We start from the raw sequence: 23,811 nt of genomic DNA on the forward strand, positions 1-23,811 counted from the left end.
AATGTAACAACTTGTCATCTGGGTCCTCACTGTCCCCCTCAAAGGGAAAGTGATTAGATGGCTCCTCTCCCCACACCCCCTCTCTAAATAGTCCACCAGCTAGTTTACCCAGGCTTCTTTAGTCTTTTTTTTCTAGCCAGAAACAATCCTCTATGGAGGTCAGACAAAAATCAATGGATTCTGAGACTTCAGGAATTGTTTACCAGTCTTTCAGAAAGCCAAGAGATCTCAAGTGAAGCTCCCTTCATAGGCTTTATTAAACTTATGCATCATTCTCTGTCTTTTATATCTCCCCATGCTATTCCACCACCGATCCCCAAAGAAATAATAATAATGAGAATAATAGAAAGATGACCAGTTCTTATGTTTCTTCTTCCATGGCTCTTGGAAAATAGTGTGTAGTCACTTCTTCTTCATCCCTGGCTTCACTGTGGTACCTGCACAAACAGACAGAGAGATATCTCAGACAGGGTTCCCTAATGGGTGTTCTTGAGTGGGTAGAGATTCTCACTGATGGGGCAGTGGAAAGCCAAAAACACTTTCTTTCCAGGAGAGAAGAACTCTGATAAATAGCCACTACTGCTAAAAGGACAAGAAGCAATCTAATCTCCTGACTTGGCGCTCAGTGGGTGGTTAGCCAGATACTCAGTGATGCTGTTGGTTTGCATGGCATTCTCAACTCAGCTTCCAATTGCTGGTGCTTTGGGTGAGTGCTGTGTCCTGCACACATCCATAGGGAAATGCAGAGACTTTGCAGATAGAGACAAAAAGACTGCATGAAATTAGAGAGGAACTAGAAGAGTGGAAGTCTACCTAATTGGGTCCTCCATGACTTCTCCCAAACCAATTTATATCAGTACCGACACATGATTTGTTTCGAGTAAGCATAGTACAGGTCCTTCTTCTGTGGAAACCATGCACAACATTTCTAGAAAGTTCCATTTAGCCAACAAGTTGGTATTTCCATATTTCATTATCACTAATGTTGGCACAAGCTTTGAAATTGATAACTTCTCTGTAGCTTATTATCCATCCTGTCTATTGCCACATACTATCAGCTCTACTTTGGTAGTAGAACTGGGAATCAGAGCTGTGATTTCTCTGGTCTGGTATTGCTGGAGTGGTTTCATGTTCGCAGTGGTTTCACCCTCTAGATCCCAGACCGAAAGCTGCACAGCAGCAGAGAGCAAGAGAGTGACCAGACAGCCTACAGAACGGGAAAAAGCATGACCAGCCATGCTTCATCAGGGATTAGTATCTAGACTATCTAAAGAACTTGGAAAATTAAACTCCCCCCAAAACAAAGCTATCACTCAATAAGTACCAAACAGACAGTTTTCGAAAGAAGTCAATAAATATAGTTTTTTTAAATGTGCACCACTCCTAGCTATCAAGGAAGGCAAAATAAAAGTAAAATTTCCCTTCACCCCAGTTGGAATGGCTATGATCAAGGAAACAAATGACAGCAAATTCTGGTGAGGATATATGGAAAGAGGAACCCTTGTTCACGGGTATAGGAGGTTCTTCTGTTCATGTGTTGCTTTCATTGGATAATGAATAAAGAAATTGCCTTAGCCTTTTGATAGGGCAGAACTTAGGTAGGCAGGGGGGGGGGGGAACAGAACTGAATGCTGGGAGGAAGAAGGACAGAGTTAGAGAAGCCATGGATCCTCTGCTGGAAATGGACGTCTGTTAGAATCTTACTGGTAAGCCACAGCCACGTGGTGATACACAGATTAATAGAAATGGGTTAAGTTAAGATGTAAGAATTAGCCAATAAAAAACTAGAGTTAATGGGCCAAGCAGTGTTTTAATTAATACAATTTCTATGTTGTTATTTTGGGTGTAAGCTAGCCGAGTGGCAGGGACAAACAAGCGGCCCTCTCCCTTGTAACAGTTCACTTCTAATGGAAGTAAGAACTGGTGTCACCATGGTGAATTCAGTATGGAGGTTTCTGAACAACAACAAAACAATTCTAAACATGTAACTACCATGTGTCACACCTACACCATTTCTGGGCATATACAAAAAGATTGTATTCTACCATAGAAATGCTTGCTCATCCATGTGGATTGCTGTTCTAATCACAGCTTAGAAGATGAGAACATTTAGATGCTCATCAATAAATGAGTGGATAATAAAAATGTAGGACACATAACAATGGAATCTTATTCATCTGTTAAAAAAATGAAATTTGCCAGGAAATAGATTCTGGAAATTATTCTATTGAGTGACCCACACTCAGAAAGACAAACACAAGTTTTCATAGGTAGATCCCAGCTTCTAATTTTTATGTACATGTGTATAAGTGGGTTGAGTGAAGGCATGGGTCTCAAAATCAGAAAAAGGACCAAGAGCAAAGGAAGGTTTTAAGGAAGGGGAGAGGGCAACAGGACCATGTGACATGGGAGCTGAATGCTAGCATTGGGAGGATGCAGCCAGGGTGACAGAAGTGTGGGGAAGAAGAGGGGAGGAGAAACAACCATAACAAATGTACGGAAATGCCACAAGAGAACATAGTGTATTGTATGCTAATTGCAAAGCAAACAAACACATAAAAAAAATTCCAGGCTGTTCTCATCCTTCAGACTGCCACCTCCAACACTTCTGTTTTCAACAATACACATTGTAGCTGGGAATATTGTTCAGAGGTAGGGGGTGCAAGTCCCTGGGTTCAATTCAAGCACTGTCAAAAAGTAAAATCCAACAAACACAGAAAAAAACAGTATATACTGCAAATCTGCTGGATTTCCTGGGGCTGAAGTTATAGACTGTGAGCCATCATGTGGGTACTGGGTCCTCTGGAAGATCAGTCATTATTCTTAACCACTGAGCCATCTCTCTAGGGTGGTGGCTGGTATCTTGAAGTCCTACTTGTGGCTTTTCAGTCACCTTGATTTCCTTAAAAATAGCATCCCTGATCCCAAGATCCTTATGAGCATTTTTGTATTCATGCCTCTCATCGACTCAGACTGTTGCAATTACTTGAGCAGAGCTTCTGTGCCTACTGAGCTTGAAGGCTTCATATTACATTAATTTTCCCTTTTCATGTTTATGTGTGTCACACCAACTCCCAGTGAGTCTTCTCAGGTTTCTCTCTCTCTCTCTCTCTCTCTCTCTCTCTCTCTCTCTCTCTCTCTCTCTCTCTCTCTCTCTCTGTCTCTCTGTTTTTTTGAGACAGGGTCTCATGATGTAGCCTTGGCTGGCCTGGAACTCAGCCTTATAGACCCAGCTGACCCTGAATTTACATATCCCTGCCTATTTCTGCCCCGCTGCTGGGATTAAAGGCACAGACCACCGCGCCTGTCCCAGTAGGTCTCCTCTATGCTCTCAGTTCAATGGCGTCTCCTTCTCTTGGCTGAGTGTGTATGTTAGCCCTTTAAATATCCTCTGTCGACTGATTAGCAGCTTCATTCACAGTCAAAGGCTTGATCAATATACATTTCTTAACTATGCTTGCTCTGCTCTGACTCTCAGGGGTCCTAACATTCTCTCTATCCGCGTGTTTTTCAAGCCCCACCTCTTGTATCTGACTGTAATCATAGCCTCTCTCCTCGGCCCCAGCGCAGAGTACAAAGATTTAGAGAAAAGCGGAAATGATGGTTTAAGCTCTGTTGGGAGAGGAGGGCGTCTGTTTCCTCTACATCAGAGTCTCCTCCATCCAAACTTAAGTAGCTAGATGGAATGCTAGGGAATGTCCACATGTCCACTGCGATGTCATGGGTATGACTTGAGTTAGCTCCAAGCAGTCACTGTGATTAAAGTGTTGGCCTCCATGTAATCCTGCTGAGAGGTTTTGAAACTTTTGGGAGGTAGACCATAGTGGGAAATATTTAGGTTATTGGGGTTACAGAGAAATTCTCATAGAACTGTTAGTTGCCTTGGTTTTGATCGATTAGTCTCTTACGGTGTGAGATGTATTAGCTTGCTTGATTTCTAAAATATGCTATGATCTGTAACCTATATGTCACCTTCACTGGAAGCCAAATCAATAGAACTCCCCCTTCTAAAACTGTGAGGTATATATAGAACTTTCTGCTTTTTAACATTAACTGTCATAGGTGTTTTATTATGGCAATGAAAAGCTGACTAATACACTCACCCCCGTGGAGAAGGCACCTTCCCACACAATTCAGTGTGTGGAGATTCGAGTCACTTCATTCTGTAGAGAATTACATGCTTTGATTTCCTCCGAAAGAGTGTTTTTCTTGTGTTTCTAGCACACGGAGGCACGAGATGGGTCTTTAGTTTTGCATTCTCTCAGAGCTGAGCAATTTCCAGGCTCCCTTGTGTCTTCAAAATTTATTCTCTGACCATGCTTCTATATTGCATGGAAACTGCCAACATATTAATAGGCCATCTATCTTTCACAGATGACATTTACAAAGTGGATTTCAAGCTCCGAGTGGGAAATAATGTCGGTTACTGGAGTACTTTTTGATTGAAGGGAATGTTTCACAGTGCAAAACCTCCTAGTTGGCAGCCAGGGGGTTGGCCCCACCCCTGACTTCTCTAGTCTTTTCTTCATCCTCTTTCACGTAAGTCAGAGAGAGTTTAAGACCAATCTGCACTAGTCACCTGCTGCTGCTCTCGCCTGTATGACTACAGACATCACACATGTCTTTGTGACTCCAGGAGTCAGAACACAAGACATTTTTTTTTAAAATGGCTACTTAAATACTGACAGTTGTATGCCTACAACTCCACTCATCTGAGCTGTTAAATGGAAAATGTAAAGAGCGTTTTTCTGGCTTCAGAGGACCGCCTTGGAGAAGCTCAGTGCAGATGGCTAGTTCAGTGATCTTGGCTGCTTTACATGGCCTGCTTCAACAGGCACCTCTTTCTCCAACAGCTCTTCAGTGGGTACGCGGCATCTCCACCTGCCTAGACACCAAACTCCTAGCCCAGTGTCCTAATCTACAACCGTTAGAGCTACCGTCTTAACAGCTAATTCCAGAAAACCTTTGTGCGTATTCTCTCTTCCTACCTAGAGGAAAAAAAAACTCGCCCCTTTTAAACTACCTGCTCATATTGAGTCATTGGGAAAGCTAGCAGAAACGGAGAGTCAAAGATGACTAAGGCATCCTAACCCTTAGGAAACTCAAAGCCTTCTACAAAGACAAAGCCCTAAAGCTATCGCAAAAGAAACAGAGATCTGGCCTTTAAACGATAGAGGAAGAGCCATGGAACAATCGAAAAGGACACTGAGTCAAACCTGGGCAGATCAGGGCAGCCATCTTAGAGATAAACTGAAATAAATGAGTAAACATGAGCCAGCCAATGGCTGGAGTTGGGGGGCGGGAGGGCGCTTAGACCAATGAGGGCAAAAGCAATACCCGTGTGGGGGGAGGGAAAGGAAGGAGGCTTGGAAGAGGGTGAGAAACACTAAGGCAGGAACCAGCTCATAGAGAATCTGTGTTTTGAGGGCTTGGCTTTCTTCTGTAAACCAGGAAAGGACTAAAATATTGTTAGTAGGGAGGAAGGGTGTAGGTTGCATGGACAGTCCGTCCTGTTGCATTTTAGCCATTTAAAAATATTAACCGCCAATGAAATTTCGAGGGCTCCAGTTTCTCTTCTGTTGCTTTTTTACCCACTTTGATGCAGTATCTTGGACTGGACCCTGAGCTTGTGATTGATCTTCCTGCCTCAGCCTCTCAGCTCTCTAAAGCAAAGGCATTATGGGTGTGTGTCAACCACGGCCTGCCCTCGCTGCATTTTCTCCCTCATCTCTTGGTTCTTTGCAGTGAATGATAAAAAAGGATGTAATTCTTATTCTGGTCTGATACAGTGTAAGGCTTTTCACCTACTTGTTTGCTTTTCTCAGAAGTGCCGAGCTAGAGGAGGGGCATGTCACTGTCCACACTAATCTCGATCTTGTACGTCACGTGCAGGTTCTTGGTTAGTGGGAGCCCACGTGCTGATAAGCAAAATTGGGCACACTGCTCAGCAGTGGGGCCTTTTAGGAGCTTGCTGCTTTAGGATTTGAAGGATAATAAACACAGTGAGATTTTATTTTATTAAAAATATATTTGTTATCCCAGCACTCGGGAGGCAGAGACAGGTGGATTTCTGTGGGTTCAAGGCCAGTCTGGTCTACACAGTTAGTTCCAGGACAGCCAAGGCTACACAAAAACAAACCTGTCTCTAAAAATAAAAAAAAAAAAAAACAGCAAAGAAAATGTATTTATTGTTTTTATGTATGTGTATGTGTGTATGTCTCTGTGACTTTATGTATGCCGTGTGTGTGTGTGTGTATAAGTGCTCTCAGAAGTCAGAGGGTGGGGAATCCCTAGAACTCAGGAGGGATGGTTTATATTTTAATTCAAGATGTTTAACATTCACTATTGCAAAGAAACGACTTAAAGCATCAGTCATCTACAAACTCATACAACTGATTTAAAGACTCACTGTTCTTGATCATCTCTAAGTAACTGAGCTTTCTTTTTCTGCATTGCCAACCATGGGAGTCCAAGTGGGTTAGTCCTCTCCCTCCCTCCCTCCCTCCCTCCTTCCCTCCCTCCCTCCCTCCTGTTTCTGTTTTCAGAATTATAGATCTTTGAGAGTCATCAGAAATCTTCACCCAGAAATTCAAGTGCCCCCAAAATTGCTAGAATTAGATGCCAGTACATTTGCAATCCCAATCCCCACCCCCAGTGAGTTCCCTGAGAACTGGAATTCTGGGTTTGAAATGCTGGGTTTACGAGCTTGTTTTTGCAATTTGAGTTAGTTTGGTTTGCTTGTTTGTAGCATCTCATTTTAAATGTTTCATGGAAAACACTCCCTTTACGTCCCTTTCTCAACAGAAATGGATGGGATGGCAGCAGGAGGGAGGTGGGGGAAGGAATAGGAAGAGAGGAGGGGGAGAAAACTGTGATTGTGATGTAAAATAAATTAATTCAAAAACATAAACTAAATCTTCCAAGAGGTAAATGCCAAGTTGACCACTTCTTTCTCCGCGGTCTCAGCCTCCCTTCAGATGTAGCTCATTCTAGGCCCTTGGACACCACCCGCCCTTTGCACCCACAAGTTTATGCTTCCCGTAAACTTAGAGAATGGTGGGAGATGCCATTTCTGTTTGATGGACCAGAACTGCTGGTAGCTGAATGGTTGGGGGTGGTGACTACAGGGTTTTTTTTTTTTTTCTGCTTTGTTATATACAAAACTAAGGTGAATTTCTGTGTGTCTCCTTGCAGAATTAAAACATAAAATACCACCCCTAAATTCCAGGAATGGTGCACCAAAATTATCCTGAGATATCCTTACTCCCCTTAGTAGCTATTTGTTGCCTACCTCTGTATCGATCCTACCATCTCTTCTGACTGTCACATAAAACCTTTGGAATGGATAACTTGAAAGACTGCTGACTCCCACTAGCCCCTAAACAGTCATCAGATAATATCTGAGACCTATAGCAGAGTTTCCCCATTTTGCCATAGCCCATGGGCCCACCCACCTGCTGTCCCCATCAATGCGTCAATATTTGGTTTCATGCATTGATTTGTGATTGTCCTTTGTTCGTGACTGCTCGCCTCATTTGTCACTCCACGTGACTGTACAAGTTCGTGCACCTTCTTCAGTCAAGGAGGAGAACATCATTTAGAGCAACCTGAATCCATGTTTCCTGGGCCATGCTTAGTCATATTTGACTCAGGATAAACTATCTCTTACAGTTCAGAATGTGAGTCACATTTGTCTAGGACAAAAGAAATTCACACTTTAAGAGTTCCTGTCCCTCAAGCCCTCCCTGGGGTGATTGAAGACCCTTCTAGAATTTCCCCCCTCATGTTTGGGGTGGTAACATCTTACTTTTTGGTTCTTAAAGTTTTAAAAGAAGATTCGGTCTTTGAGTTAAATGAGATATTATTTGGCAGAAGAGAGGAGACACTTGGAGTTCTCCAAGGGAATGCCATCTTGCACCAGGCTTTTCTTCTTCTATTTTCCACAGACCCCACCTGAGCTCTATAACAAAGACACCTGGCAGTACCTTCTGGCTTGGACTAAGTTTTCCTTTGGTTTGGGTGGAGAGCAGAGAGTGGGTAAGAAAGACGTATCTCTGTGGACTGAGGGTGAGAGAGAAGCACTGACCCCATTTCCAGTGATTGATCTTCTCTCCAAGCAAGTAGATGCCGGCACTCAGGATGTAACTGGCCGAGAAGAAGATGATAATACCCAGTGGGTTGAGGGAGGCAAACACAGGGTACACCCAGTTTCCGGTCTGAGAGTAGCGCCACAGGACCCTGCATGAACAAGAAGTCAAAATGATCAGGACCACAGAGGCCAGTAAGCTATTTTCACCTCAGGTTCAGTGGGACGCTGGAAGACAGCAGGTGAACACCAGCCCTGGGGAACGTTTATCCACACCTGAAGTGCTCCCGCAGACCTACAGAAGGGAGTCTTATCAACTCCTAGGGTTGTTACTTGTTTTAATAAAACATCTTTTTTTTTTTTCATGGAATGAGTCGGCCTTTTCCTTATCTAGTACTTTGTGATTCATCTCGGTGAAAGGACAGAAGCATGTCACACATCATCAGCGAAGGAGGGAATGTGAGCACGTGACTTCATTCCTGCTTTCTCTGAGATGGACAGCTGCCTGAGACACTGGACCTGTGAAGACAGTGCCACTTTTGTTGCCTGCATCTGAAGGAGTGATGTGTGTTGCCCTGGGTGTTGGTGCCTAAGAGGACAATGCAGCTTCTCTTAGCTCTCCAAGTCTTGTTGACACAGGTTGGGTAGGGATGGTTCGTCATTGCTCTAAAGCAGGATGCCTGGAGATTGAGTGTTATCCCTAACTTTAGCTCACAGAAACTCTTAGGGAGCCAGCACTGGGTAGGAATGGATGAGTTGGTAGGGAAGCTCAGAACTTACTCATGTGAGGATAGACTATAAGCTGTTCCTGTGAGCCAAGGGACAGAAAAGAAACGCTGGGAGAAAAGCCATGATGTCTAAGAGGAAACTAAAAATGCAGTATGCTGGAAGCCAAACGCACCAGAGATGCCAAAGTCTGAAATAACTTAAAACACAGAATATGTGTTAAGGGATGATGTCGCCTCTGCTATGGCTTACAGTTGTTAAGTGTAGAGGATCTGGACACGGACTCTGTGACTTAAATGTTCAGTCTGCCACCTACCAGCTACATCACCTCCATCATTTATTAACTGCTGGTGTAGACTGGGGGTCCAAATAGCGTACACCTCATCAGGATGCTGCAAGAATGGCTGCAATGAGCCACGTGTTTGCAACCCATGTATCTCATGCGCAAGAGACATAAGATAGTGCCTGGCATGTGGAAGTCTGACAGGAGCACCTAGGCAGCCATGGGCAACCCAGCACGGCTCTCTTGTAAGAGGGAAGATAGCCCAGGCCTGAGAAACAGAATGATAACATGGCTGTCTATCAGAGAGTAGTGTGGGAAGTCCTTCCATATATGTGTGCTTTTATTGGTTAATAAATAAAAAAAGGAGCTGCTTTTGGCCAATGGCTTAACAGAGTAAAGCCAGGCAGGAAATCCAGAGATGCAGAGAGAAAGTAGGTGGAATCAGGAAGAAGCCATGTAGCCGCTGGAGGAGATAGATGTTGGAACCTTGCCAGTAGCCACAACCTTGTGATGATGCACAGATTAATAGAAATGGGTTAATTTAAGATATAAGAGCTAGCTAGAAATATGCATATGCTTTTGGCCAAGCAATGTTTTAAATAATATAGTTTCTGTGTAGTTATTTCAAGTCTGGGAAACCAGGAATGAACAAGCAGCCTCTGCCAACAAGAGGAGGGCAGAAATATGAAGCTTTGTGCTTAATTAAGCTTTCAAAAACCAGAATGTAATCTCTGCCACTTCTAATACACTCAGTTTGGTAAGTGTTTTGTGGACAAGGGCTAATATTTGGGGCAAGAACTAGGGTGGGGCAAAGGGGATCTAGACTGGGAAATTTAGAGGCTCATCACATGGATCAAAGGATACTGTCAACTGTTGTAGGATAGTTGATCACACTGTGAACCCTGAAATTGCATTATTTACTGGAAAAACCTGTTTCTAGTTGTGGTGTGGCTGAGCCCTAGCATTCACCTTTAATCCAAGAGCTTTCTGCTTGAATATTGTAAACAGGATAAAATAAAGTCAACCATAGGTCAAGAGGTGGAGCAAACACAGACAGTAAGAGGGAGTCAGGAGGATGGACAGAGAGACACACAGGAAGCAGAAGGGAGGGACATTTGGTTTGAGTAGTTTTGTTTGAACTGGCGTAGGAGAAAGCTCTTTCTGGGACATCCCTGGAGGAAGAAGATCAGATGGGCACAGTCTCTGCCTCTCTGAGCTTGCAGGTTTTCATGCCAACATGTGACTCCCAAGTCTTTGCTGATAAAATCGAATGATTAAGATTTAGTCAAAAAGTGTAGAAGGGCAATCTACGGGATGAAGAAAAATATATGCTTATAATATGTATATTAATAGGCTAACATGTAGACTATAAAAATAACTTGCCTAATTCAAAAACACTCCCAAACAATCCAATTAGAAACAGACAGGTGACTTGGATAGACATTCCACACAGCACATAAACAAGGACGATGCCAGGTGTCACTAACATCTGGAGAATGCAGATCAAAGTCATGAGACTTTGCGTCATTACACAGAATGGCTTCGATCAAAACTAAACCTGAAACAAATCAAATCACAGGATGATTGTGTTTAGGAGAATTAGGAGAAATTGGATCCCCTCTTTGCCATTGGCTAGGGAAACTGTAAGGAGGTCCTTCAGAGTGTTAGGACAGGTTATCATCAGCTGTGTACACTCATTACCACTGGGTAACATGCTCTGTGACTTGAAATCGGAGACCCAAAGATACCTGTGCTTTAGAGTTTATAGCCTAAAGGTAGAAACAGCTCAAGAGGCCACTGATGGTTGAATGGTAGAATAAAAACATGATGTTAAAAAAAAACAAAACAAAACATTTGAACGAAGGTTGCAACATAGGTGTGAACCCTGAAGGCACTACGGTGAGAAAAGGACACATGGATTCCATTGAGAGGAGGAGGCATCAGATTCCTAGAGACAGAAAGGTTGGCGGTAATTGTGCGTGGAGGGCAGAGAAGGGATGTGAGGTATTGTTTAGTGGGTTCAGAGTTCTGGGTGGGGGGGATCGGGTATAGCTAAATAATGTGAATGTACTTGATGCCACTTCAAACAGGTAAAATGGTTGACTTTATGCTACGTTCACTTTGTCACAGTTAAAATCAATTTAGGGCACTACGCTAGCTAGTTTTAGTTAAACCTGACACAAACTAAAGTCATTTTGAAGCCAGAACTTCGATAGAGACAACCCCCCTGATCTCATAGGCAAGCCTGTGGTACATTTTCTGGATTGATGATTGATGTGGTCAAGCCTGTCTCACTGCGAGGGATGCAGGTGGTCCTGGGTTCTACAAGAAGCAGGCTGAGGAAACCACGGCGAGCGATTCAGTAACACTCCTCCATGGCATCTGCTTCACAGCTCACCTTTAGGTTTCTGCCCTGCTTAACTTCCTGCTCTGACATCCCTCACAGACAGAGTGTGACCTGGAAGTTGTAAACTGAAATAAACCCTTCCCCCACCCTCAGTTTTACCATGGTGTTTTATTAAAGCAACAGAAATCCTAACTAAGACAGACAGCATCAGTCTGGGGGTCATGCAAGTATATGACCAAGTTCAATGCTTGGTCCCTAGTCCTGCCGTACTGAGACCTTTATTCTCTCAAACTATGTAGCTGCTCCCTGCTACACGGATTATGTGCTGGCCATAGCAAACTGATATCATTCATTGTAATAAATACTAGGATGAAGATGTGCACGGAAGAGATGCATTGCCGAAGGCTTTTCTTGGTGTTTCTTGCCTGCATGGTTGTTTCCTAGAACAGAATGGAGTAGGAACAAGGAGCAGAAAACAAATGTCCCCAAGCAGGTAAGAATGATCCCCGAGCACACTCCCAGATTCTATTAATTAGTTCACATGGTTTACTTTAGATACATGAAATTAGGACTTCCGAACTCGCATGTCCTTTCCTGTAAGGTAGTCCACAAACAAAGACGTCCCCCTAGGGACATGAGACGTTTCTGCTAAGTTCCCTTGTGTTTCCTTTTCAACATAAGGCTTAGGAAGGAAAGATCCCTAGGTTAGAAACCCAATTGCGCATCTTCACAGAGAGCATGCTGGAGAAGTGATAGCTGTTGGGTGGCAGGAGGAAAAGCGGAAGAAAGCCCAGTGGAGTCCAAGGTAAGCTTGCAGGAGTTGTTAAAGGGCATTCGGCAGGGGTGAGTAAGTAGAATCACTGTGGCAGCTGGAATCATTTCTCCATGGTTTGCTTCAATATAACGGGAAAAGAAGGGAGTACGGAAGGGAGGGGAGAGGGAGGAGGGATGGTGGTACACCCTGCTTGCACCTCACCTCTGTCTCCTGCATGGACTGAATTTGAAACTCATCCACATCATCCTGGTCCACCTTCTTTAGCTGTGAGGCTTCCGCCTTGTTAAAGACCATGGGGGTTCCTGTCTGTCTGATCTCAGCTGTTGGCGACCTCAGCTCCTCTCCTGCACCACCTCATCACCATGACAAGAGCATCACCCCAGCATTTGCTTCCTGATTCTTTTTCTTATCTTTCCCTGTGACTCCAGAAGTCACATCCCACCTGAGGGGTCAACTACTGGTATTCCCCCTGCACCCACCTCCCTTCGGAAAGAATGTGGTGAGTCTCCTCTTGTGGGGGATGGGGGGTGGGCCTCAGTCTTCGCTGTAGAGAGAAAGTGCTGTGTAGGGTGTGTGGATTACTTTCCTAATACCCTCGTATGTGCCCTAAACAAATCGAACCAGTATTAGTTGTTAGTTTTTGGTAGGGGAGGGCTTCGAAATAGGGTTTCTCTGTGTAGATTTGGTTGTCCTAGAACTCCCTCTGTAGACTAGGCTAGTTTCAAACTCAGAGATCAACCCGCCTCTGCCTCCCGAGGGCTGGGGTTAAAGGCGTGCACCACCACCACCAACTGGCCCAACATTAGATTTTAATAGAACCTGAATATGGGATTTTAAACTGGCCATTTAGAAAACTATTCCTAACTATTTCGTTCACAATTCACCCTCATTTCAGATGGTCTTCCCTGCCACTATCTGAAAATTCTTAAAAGTCTCCTCAATGTGTCCTTTACATTTACCCAGACCAGGCCAAACAATGCACAAACCTATTCACTCCTTCAACAACATAGTTCTGGTAGATTCTTCATTCCCAAATAATCAGCCGCCTGCTTTATGCTGCCGTTATTTCTAGTTTCTGTTACTTTCTACTTTATTTCCCAGAGGCTCAGCCCTAAATGCCGAGAATAGAGGGGCCTGGGATGACATCCTGATGGTTGTTTTCATACATCAGCATGACGGCTGCTAAGTATCACTGTGGAAAATAGGGTTGCGATTCTAACCCTTGCTAAGATTTGAGCTTCAAAAACAGGCTGTGGAAGAATTGTTCACACTGTCACTCCATGGTGCCAATAAAGCCACCTTGAATCAAGGATGGGTCAGCGATTGGCTGACCTGGATTAGCCATAGAGATGTTGGACGACTGAGGAAGCTGGAGAAAGTGGGACAGGAAGGAGAGGGAGGGACTGAGGGGATGTCTGGGGCTTTTCAGATGCGGGGGGAGAGTAGAGAGTAGGGTCAGCTGATGGTCCTGCCGCTATTTCTTGGATGTATCAGGTTTTCAACCTCGGTTTCTTACTCCTGTGTTTTAACTAATGCTAGAACAATTCGGTAAATGCTATGAAACCATGTTCGACTGTGAGGGTTCTAGATGAAGGTTGCATTTCAGAAATAGCAAACAGTGTCTCATGGAAAGATTTCACCGTGATGTAATAATTGGAAAAGGAGGGAAGGGTGGGTATGGCCAGCTTATCTGAACTCAGCTTGGCTCAGCTCTTAGTAGCCTGTAATATATTCAATATAAATATATGCAATTTATCGTTGTGTGTGTGAGTGAGGGATGGGCTTAAAGATTGTTATTCTTGAGGCGTGTGGTAGTTAATGTTGACTGTTACCCTTATAGGTATTCCTATAGCTGGAGTCATCCGGGAGACAAGCCGCTGAACACACCTGTGATGGATTTTTCTCATTCGATTAGCGTCTTGGGCGTGGCTAAGCAGGATTGTCTTGGTTAGGCTGACAGAGGTGAGGAAACGGGTCCTAAAAGTGAGTGGTACCACTCATGAGTCTGGAAAGGAGCGGCTTGGCTGACTCACGGGCATTTCTCATTCTCCCTTTGCTGACTGTGGATGCTGTGTGAACAGCCTGTGGCGGTGCTAACCCTGTGTGGTCTCTGGGGTCTCAGCCCCTACGCCTGCCGCTCATGATGCTGTCTCATGACCTTCCTTCCTTCTCTGTGCCTGCAGCTCCCTGTGCATTTATTCCATTCTATCACTTTCCAGTCCAGGCTCCCGCAGTTTGGATGCCAGGCTCATTTCCACTTCTTAAGTATCGGTCCCCTGCAGGCTGGAGCCTGGCCTTACATGACCTCACTTTTCCTAATAGGACCAGCTCTCTGTTAGGGGAAATATTTGTTCAAACCCCCTTTTTAAAGAGGAATAGGGCCAGCAGCAGGAACATTCCTTTCTCCACCCACCGCCACTGCCACAGACAGAGCGAGGCAAGGTGTTTGGGGGGTGAGAGAGCAGGGAGGCAGAAGCAAGACACCAGATTTATTGGTGGCTGAAGCGATCCAAAGGAAATGAAGCATTTTTTTTGTTGTTGTTGTTGTTACTCCTCTGCAGGGCTCTGTTTTTCCTCTGCAGGGCCAAACCTCTAATTTTGCAACCTGAAAAAGTAACAGAAAGAGAACAGCACAGGGGAGGCAGGCCCCAGGGGGTCCACGTGGCTTATTTTTAGGCCATTGTTCTGTGGTTTTATCAGAATGATGTCTCTGGTGCAGTTAGCAGCTCCTTGCAGACTCAAGTTTATTTTTCATGCTCTCCGTGGTCCAGCCCCTGTTCAGGACTTTGTTCTTGCTATGCTATCTCCCCATTTGACCATCTCAACCAGCACACCCTAAGAGCCATGCCAACACTTCTCCATGGGTGTCTACTGCTAGGGAATTGACTATAGGCATGTGTGCTCATGGGGGCCTGAAAGTGCATTTTGTTCGACAAGGCAGAGCTAGCGGGCAGCAGAGAGTCTCATGCCCTCCTCCTGGGGACTGGACTGAACTATGGAAGTTCCTACTCTGGGACACCAGCAAAATGCCCTTTGGTATATTTGTCTTCCATTTATTCTGGTACAAAGTTGGGTTTAAAGCCACCTTGAACTGGGGTCTCTTGCTTCCAATCCTAGTTCTTTCTCCACAGTGTAAACATGGCCAAGAGCCTGCTCAGCTCCCAGTGTGTACAAAACCACCATGCTGGAGGCCGGGGGGAGGGGGGGATGGTGGGCACAAACTTTGCTTTAGTCTCAGTACTTTCAAACCTTTCTTAAGGTTTTGTGCTTGTACTCCCTTTGCCTTATGACCTCATGACCTTGAGCATGCCATCTAAGCCTTTGGAACCCTGGTGTTCAGAGGCCACTGACCTCTAAGCTACCATCTTTGGTTGATGTTTTGAGATATATTGTGGTGTTTGAGCATTTGGCTGACATTGACATATCTGAGTCAGTGACTACCTCTCTTCTTCCCTCGTCTCCTTTCCCCACTTCAGCCACGGTCCCCTACTTACCGTTACCTCACAGTACGTTCTGACTCTGGGAACCTACTTAAATCTTTTTTAAACCAGAAGAGCGCTCTGTGTGTAAATGCAAGCTCACTGAGATATAGTCATGGCCTAACTTTTCTCTGTCCTTCCATTCAGCTCTGCGCTCGCCCCCTTTGGTACTTCAGGGTGGTCATTCCGTTAGCTGACTAATCTTTGCTTATGTCTTCTCTGAATTCTTACTTTCTCTCTGGATCTCAGCCAAAAGGATTCTTCCCTTTAGAAGTCAGTACTGACCATCAGCCGCAGCTCCTGGTCTCTCCGCCACCAGTTTTATTAATATGTCTTCCTTGTCCTGTGTCCCTTCTCATTCCCTAAGGAGCCACAGGCTTCTTGTGCCACCCCGTGTACTCAGTATCTGAATCATACAATATAGCCTCAATATGTGATCCTGGTGTAGACTCCAAGTGGTCGCCAGCTAGAGCTTTGTTTTCCCTTTGTGAAATTTAAAAAATCCCAGAGCGTGGAGAACAGTACAGAACATGATTCTCAGAGAAATTATATTATGCAAGAACTTCCTTCAAGAGAAAAGCAAGAAAGACCTTGGCACCTGGGGGTGGGGGAGGATGAGGAAGGATGGGGAGAAGATAGGAAGATTATGGGAAGAAAAGAGAGGTCATGAAGTTCTGGGTACCAAGCTGGTAACTTCCATGAAAAATGTGCTGCTAAAGGGCCTGGGATACCCTCTCCCATCTTAGTTAGGGTTTCTATTGCCACAAAGAGACACCATGACCACAGCAGCTTTTACAAAGGGAGACATCTAATTGGGTGGCTTACAGTTTCAGAGATTTGCTTCATCGTCATCACAGTAGGATGTGACGGTGTGCAGGCGGATATGGAGCTGGAGAAGGAGCTGAGGGTTCTACAGCTTGCAGGCAACAGGAAGTGAACTAAGATACTTGGCATGGCTTGAGCACATGTGAGACCTCAAAGCTCACCCCACAATGACACACTTCCTCTAACTAGCCATACCCCCAGTAGTGCCATTCCCTGAGATTTGGGGTCCAATTGCATTCAAAGTACCATGCCTCCCCATGTCATTTGAAATGTCATCCCATGCTTTGCTCTCATTATTAACAGAGCACTGCACTAAATGGCTTCTTGTATAGAGACTGGGGGATAATCCAGACTGCCATGGGTTCAGTATTCAGGTTCTGCGCAGGCCCTTTCAGACATGAATAATGTCATATGAAAGGCTATGAAAGTAGGACTGGGTCTATAGCCCGTTAGTAGAGTGCTTGCCTGCTATGTATGAGGCCCTCAGTTCAACATCAGCACCACGAAACTGGGCAAGGTAGTTGTGGTGGTTTGAATGAAAATGGCTGCCACGGGCTCCTAGAGAGTGCACTGTTTTGGAGAAGGTATGGCCTTGTTGGAGGAAGTTTGTCACTTGGGGTAGGCTTCAGGATTTCAGATGCTCAAGCCAGGCCCAGTGTCATTCTCTTCCTGCTGCCTGACAATCCAGGTGTAGAACTCTCAGCTCCATCTTTAGCACCATGTCTGCCTCTTCCTGCCGTGATAGTGGAGTAAACCTCTGAACCTGTAAGCCAGTACCAATTAAATGTTTTCCTTATGGGAGCTGTCATGGTCACGGTGTCTTCACAGCAATAGCTAACTAAGGCAGCAATACAGTTCTGTAATGTCATCACTTGGGAAGTAGAGACAGGAAGACTCAAAATAAAGACCATTGGGTTATTTCTTGGTTATTCCAAGAGGTTGAGGCCACCATGAGCTACATAAGACCTTGTCTCAGAATAAACAAACAAGCAAAGAAAGAAGCTGCGGATGGGAACTGGGCTTCCTCAAGTACCAGACAGAAGGTCGTGGGCATGCCCTTGGTTGCAGACCGTGGGGCAGCATTACAAAGAGTGAGGGTCACCAGGTGATGGAGTGACAAAATCAATCAAGGCCAGTTACCTGATTCATTTCCCACGTTCTTCAGGTCTCTGGCAACCGCCCTCTAGGTCTGAGACTTAAGATGATGCAGGACACTAGCATCTCCGCCCCCCCCCCCCACGCCAAATGCGCCTTTTTAGATGGCGTAAATATAGATGCTTTGGAGCATTCATTCATTCTCTCAAACATTCTAATTGCAAATGAAACTGAAATCAATGTATTCTTGGAAACAGAAGCATGTGTGCCACTTGGCAATAATTATTTTTCATGAGGGGAGAATGAGGAAGTTGTGGCTTGCCGTGTGTGCGTGTGTGTGTGTGTGTGTGTGTGTGTCCTCTGAATATGAGCTTTCCATGAGTATTAAAATCAAACAATAAGAACCCTTTCCCTCTAGAAATTTAAAGATTGGTTATATCACCTACTAAACCAACCAAAGTACTGATTTAATGATATGCTCTTATGGAATGTTCATTTGGATCACCAATGGCACCAAAGTCTCAGGGGACCCTTTCTGTGCAATTCTTACCTGATAATGTAGGCAAGGTTACAAGCACCCAACAAGGAGAGGCCTAGCTTCTTCGGTGGGTAGCGGTGTGGTCGGAGAATGGTTTCCATCAGTGAAAAGGGGAATATGGAGGTATGCTGGGGAAGAGAAGAAGACAAACTATGAGGCAGGACTCCCCAGCCTCTCAGTGCGTGTAAGCCCCTTGTCCCTTTCTATTCTATCCACTTGTACCAGGTTGACTTTTGCGACACTTGAGTTGGGTCATTCTCCTTGGGTGCCCCACGTCCTATCTGGCCTTGCATGCTGCCTGCTGTGCCCTTACACACACACACACACACACACACACACACACACACACTCACACTTTCCCTCACGTATACATGCACAAATACCTTCTTTTTTCCTCTTGGACAGGGCAGTGGCCCTCAGAGTTCTCTGCACTCTGCATGCTGTCCTCATATGCTGTCCTCAATCCAGAAGCCTCATCAAGCTTCCTCTCCACAGCTGGGCTGTGTCTTTTCCCTCTGTGCATGTGCACGGAGCTATGCTCCTGACAACTAACGCTATCCTCCGTGGCGCTCTCTGTGGATTTTCCCTTTTGCTAATTTGTCTTGGTCTATTGTATCTGGCTGCCACGTGGTCTTGTACTGATGTCATGCATCCATAAGCTTGGGGTGTGGGGCAGAAAACACCTCCCATATTCTCCATGTTCCCCCTCTGTAGTCAGCGCTGAGCTCACCCCTGCGGGGGATGCTAGGTGCTGCGGCATATTCATAAGGCTGCTTCTGAGTCTTGCTAAGTTCACCTTCTTCCCCATATCTTCCCATATTCTAACCATATGCTTTGTTTTATCTTTCGAATAATTAAGACTCTGTTAAGAAAATACAGTAAAGGAAGTGCACCTCTAAGGATGAGGTTGTTGGTTAAAACTGCTGGGGCTACACCCTTTTGGGTTTCAGAAGCCGCTCTAGATCCGATCCCTAGAGGTCTATACACAAAGCTCCCTTTATTGCAAAGATGGTCTGTCACTCTGCACCCGGGTTTACACAGTTCTTTGCAGCCCCTTGCATCCAAAGCCTCCAGATGTTGAGTCCGGGTAGCTGTCACCACCTAAGTCACAGAGTCCTCAGGGCTTGGGAGGGTCTGAGCGCTTCTACCTAGCCTACGGGGCTGGAGATCAGGTCTCTGGCTCAAGGCACTCCTCATTGACTGTCCCACAAGACTTGGGCTCAGAGGGAGTCTCCAGGAGTTGGTAGCTTCTTTTGTCCCTGGCAGCTAGAGTCCAATCAGGAGATCAAGACGAGCTTCGGGTGATCAAGATGAGCTTCAGGTGACCAGTTTTATGACTTGTGGGACCGGGGGTAATAGGATGCAAATGATAAGGATAAGTGGCAAATGGGTGACAACGGAACAGCTGAGCATCCTAAGGGCTTGGGGTCCTGGGTGATAGTAACAAGGCACGAGAATAGCACAGCTTTTATGCACTTTGCTTGACCCTGCGTGTGCTGACTGGCTAGACAGACGTACAATGGAGAATGTTCCAGATTCTCTCTCATGCCCTGTACCTTTTCATGAGCCTGACTACAGTTTGCTGTTTTTGTGTGTTCCTCCAATGGAGAAGAATGGTGTTTATGGGCATGACCTTCCTAATGCCACCTTGGGGCAGTAGCTGAAGACCTCTGGGCTTGGGCTACCCTGATGTCAAATGGGGACAATGTGTGAGCACTTTTGGTAAGCTCATGTGAATTATCTAGTCTTTGGGAGCATCTGGCGACCACTGGCCATGGTTGTCACTATCATTGCTGTAAATTCCATCCTTCTCATGGGAGATTTCAGGGTGGAGAAGGGTCTGGGGTATTCACAGCTTGGATGTTCCTAGCCTGTGCTTTGCAAGCAACTACAGCGTGGGTGCTAGAGAATGTGAGCAGAGCCATCCTGGGTCGTTCTGGGGACTCCCTCCCCTGCCCAGCACAGATACCAGAGCTCCCAGATACAGCAGGCTCCAATTTCTGATCATACTCAGTGGCTGATCTTAGCGTTGTCTCTATGTAGAAGCTACCACAGGAGCTGTCAAGGGACAGAGTTGTCTGCCCTGCATAGAAACCTGCCTCTCTTCCTGCCTTTGCAGTGGGAAGGGTGGATCCAGCTTCTATTAGGAGTCATTAACAGGTCCATTATGCTGGCCATTGAGCTGACAGATTTTATTAACCTCACCCACAACCAGAAGCTCCCTGTTGTCTACGCTAATGATCGTTGGGAACAGAATTCCTGTGGAATAATGCAGTATGTTTGCATTAGGAGTAAATGAGTTCATGGTGATTAATGCTTTTACAACCAACAACTCAGCGGATGCATGACCGGCCACCTCTACTAGGTGCCTACCCTTTGCTAGTGACATGCAATTGGATTTCCAAATGAACTCTCCCTGATGGCTTCTGGAAATCCACTTCCGTGATGCCATTAGTGATGGTCCATAGACGGCGGCTTCTCACCAGTGAGAAGGTCTTTTAAAGTACCACATTTTCTCACAGGGGCTTGGGGTAGGCAGGAGTGAGGCCGGAAGACCGCAGTCTACAGGCTTTGTAAATACTGAGCTACTGAGCAGAGCCAAGCACGATGCAATAAAACCTCTTTGGTGTTTCCCATTTATCTGTGTTTCGCCTCATATTGACATAAATTACATAACCTTTGCCAGAGAGCACAAATTTCAAAGAAAAAAAATGGGGAAAAAAGAGTTCAATAAAGGAAAAAAATCAAATATGCTTTCTGCTTCCAACAAAATCTAATAATTAGGCTGGGATTGACACAAATTAGAACGCTGCCAAAAATTACCGCAAACAGTGACTCAGTCTGTATTTCAATTAACAGTTTCTCAGTTTCCCTTATAAACCGTGAAGCTGACAAAAATTAATTATCTCAGAGAGGGTAAAATATTTCCTTCTGAAGTAAACAAAACATCGCAGGCTGAAACAATGGCATATGTAAACACAGTGGGTGGGGCGAAACTATCTCTCCCAGTCAATGAAGTTGTCTTTTGGGTGAATTCTTTCAATGTGCCGTTGTTCCTTTTTGTCCCTCCCGGTTATTCCTTCTCCCCTAGCCTTTCTATAATGCCAACTTCCATCCGAATTACATGCAAAATATTACTTTAGGTATTAGTACAATAATTGTACTTTAGATTCTCTGGGGTTGTGAATAATAACCATAGAACATTCTTACTGATTGCAAGAGTAGTAACTGGAAAAGCAACGATAGCGGTTTGTGCTCACATTCCTGTTAGCCTCCTTCTAGCCGAAAAGTGGCTGCTAGGGTGACCCTGCGGGTGACCTGAACCTACCATGGCTGCCTTCTCTGCCTCTCAGGCAGCACTCCTCAGCCAATGAAGGCGTGAGTGAAGCCCACAGGCATCTTGGTTTTGGTCTTTGCTCTGCAGCTTGGGATCTCCCTCGCAGTTTTAGCTGCTCAGAGTTCCCAGAGACTACATCTACAGGACAGCCAGTCACCTAAGACTCTAGCGGTGGAATGAGGGTTGGGGGAGAACATTTAATTTTTCTCTAATGGAAAAGAAAAGATTACTCTAAATGCGAGAGGCACCATTCCAGGGACTGAAGTCTCACACTGAATAAAAATGAAAATGAAGCTGAGCAGTCACAGTTGCTCTCTGCTTCCTGACTGTGGCTATGTGATTCAAGCTCTTGCCATGGTTTCCCGTCCCTTGTCCCTTAACTGTGAGCCAAAATGAACCCTTCCTCCCTAGGCGGCTCTTGGTTATAGCAATGAGAAAAGTGGCGAAGACAACTTCTCCATGGCGCTAATAGGTGGATGTTTTTTAAACAAAGCGTTAGTGTGCTATAAGACCTCACTTCCAGACAGAGAAAGATGGATCTCATGATAAACCAGACACACCAGACAAATAAAAAGAACCTGCACAAAAGCTCTTTGGGGACAAGGATGACAAATCAAAATCTTAAATACAAATGCAAGAGGTGAAAGAGTGGAGGTCAAGCAAACCTTACATAAAGCATTGTCATGCCCAGCCTAGGCTTGTCACGTGGCTCACGAGTATGCCCATGCCCCTTTCCATGCAGTGAGAGCTGTTTGGCTGATCCTATTAGGGCAGAGCCTGGTTTTGTTAGCACCATGTGGTCTCCAGCTAACAGCTTTGACCCTCTTTCGCACTGACTTCCCTGGCTGGCTTTCCTCAAACCCTACAGGACAACAGTGGAGGTCCTGGACAGGTTGCCGGCAGTTTTTAATAGTCCCAAACTGAAGCCATATGTATTATAGACTCTCTCCCATTGTTAAAAAGGTGCAGTTTTGCTTGAAGTAAATCTAATTCAGAAGTATACATACAGGTCATTCAGTTTTTGCCTCTAGGGGATCTTGGCTTTTAACTCTTGTGTCCCTATGGTTGGCAAGACTCCTCTCCAGCCTCGATATTACAGTCTTGAAAGAGGACTGGCTGTACTTGTAAAACAAAATTCTCTTTTGCTTTCTAGGAACTCACTGGCAAGACTCCACTGTAATTACCGAGTCAATGTGAAATTGCCTTGGGCAAGGGGTGGAGGATGGAGGGACATAAACCACCCACAGACAGAGCTACAAGCTTTGGGTTTATCTCCACTATCCACCCAGGTAGCCAGGCACAGGTTACCCACCTGCAAAGAAGTTAAAAACCAACTGCCTCATTTACAGGGAAGAATGGTTAATGGTTTTTCCATTTTACTCTGAAATGCACCTGGACCAATGAACTAACACACAGAGAGATGGACAGATTTACGCTAACACCAAGCAAGTGGACCAGCAAGGGCAGAACCAAGAGTTCACCATCGAATCCCTTCATCAGTGTGGTGGAAAATTTTCACGATTTTCATAATAAAACTCTGGGAGGTTGAATAGCCTTCTCTGACTTGGAAATAAATGGTTCTGTGGGGCAAGGGAGGAAGTGTGCTAGTTTTTTTTTTTATGGATGTGTTTTTGAATGGGTAGCTGGACGACAGCTTCTTGAACCTTCTGAAAGCTCTGTAAGTCACCTTCTGCTTGTAGACTGGTATCCTCTGAGTTGACTAACCCAAGCATCATCCTCCTGCCTGGAGAAGCTGGTTGGTTTTAGTAGAGTTCGGCCTGGAGAGGTAGTGATGATTTGGATTCTATCTAGTTAGGGTCAGATAAACAGACATCTGAGATCCTAGGACTGTCCTGCCAGTGTATTCTGCCCCTTCCTGTCCTTTCTTCTGTGCTGTCTGCCACATTCGTTCTTGTAACCATTGACTTACTCCTTTAGACCCTATGTCCAAACTTTATATCCCTTACAGCTGCTTAGCTTTTAAATCTCAGGCTTCAGCCACGTGGAATTGGGTGTCAGCCTCTTTGTCTAAAGCCCAGGTGCAAGAGTTATCTGCTGGTGGTGACTCAGATGTAAAAACTTGAGGGATTATTTTTTAAAGGTGGTGGTGATACTGATGCCCTCGTATTGCAAATAAGCTTTCCCAAGGAAACCAGTACCTCTTTCTCTGCTGCACTCCACTCCCCTTCCCTACCCACCCCCACTTTTGATCAGGACACACCCTTTCCTCCAAGGCCCTCCCTCAGCCCTATTCAGTGTGTTTGTTCTGCTGCAGCTTCCTGTGTCTCCACTCCTATTCTTAGTGAGCTCACACATCATT

General features: G+C 45.2%; 1 protein-coding gene across 3 annotated transcripts in view; it reads right to left on the bottom strand.

Annotated features, from left to right (window-relative positions):
- Positions 1-233: 233 nt before the first annotated feature.
- The window catches only part of LOC119817608 (androgen dependent TFPI regulating protein), a 105,155-nt gene continuing 81,577 nt past the window's right edge, over positions 234-23,811 (bottom strand). For all 3 annotated transcript variants that reach the window (XM_038334935.2, XM_038334934.2, XM_038334936.2), the window contains 3 exons: positions 18,167-18,282; positions 8,087-8,238; positions 234-437 (listed from right to left, as the gene is read on the bottom strand). In XM_038334935.2, coding sequence (XP_038190863.1) covers positions 403-437; positions 8,087-8,238; positions 18,167-18,282 — 303 coding nt within the window. In that variant the 3' untranslated portion in view covers positions 234-402. The remainder of the gene's footprint in view (positions 438-8,086; positions 8,239-18,166; positions 18,283-23,811) is intronic.

The sequence above is a fragment of the Arvicola amphibius genome, chromosome 6 (genome assembly GCF_903992535.2).
Source record: "Arvicola amphibius chromosome 6, mArvAmp1.2, whole genome shotgun sequence".
Taxonomy (NCBI): domain Eukaryota; kingdom Metazoa; phylum Chordata; class Mammalia; order Rodentia; family Cricetidae; genus Arvicola; species Arvicola amphibius.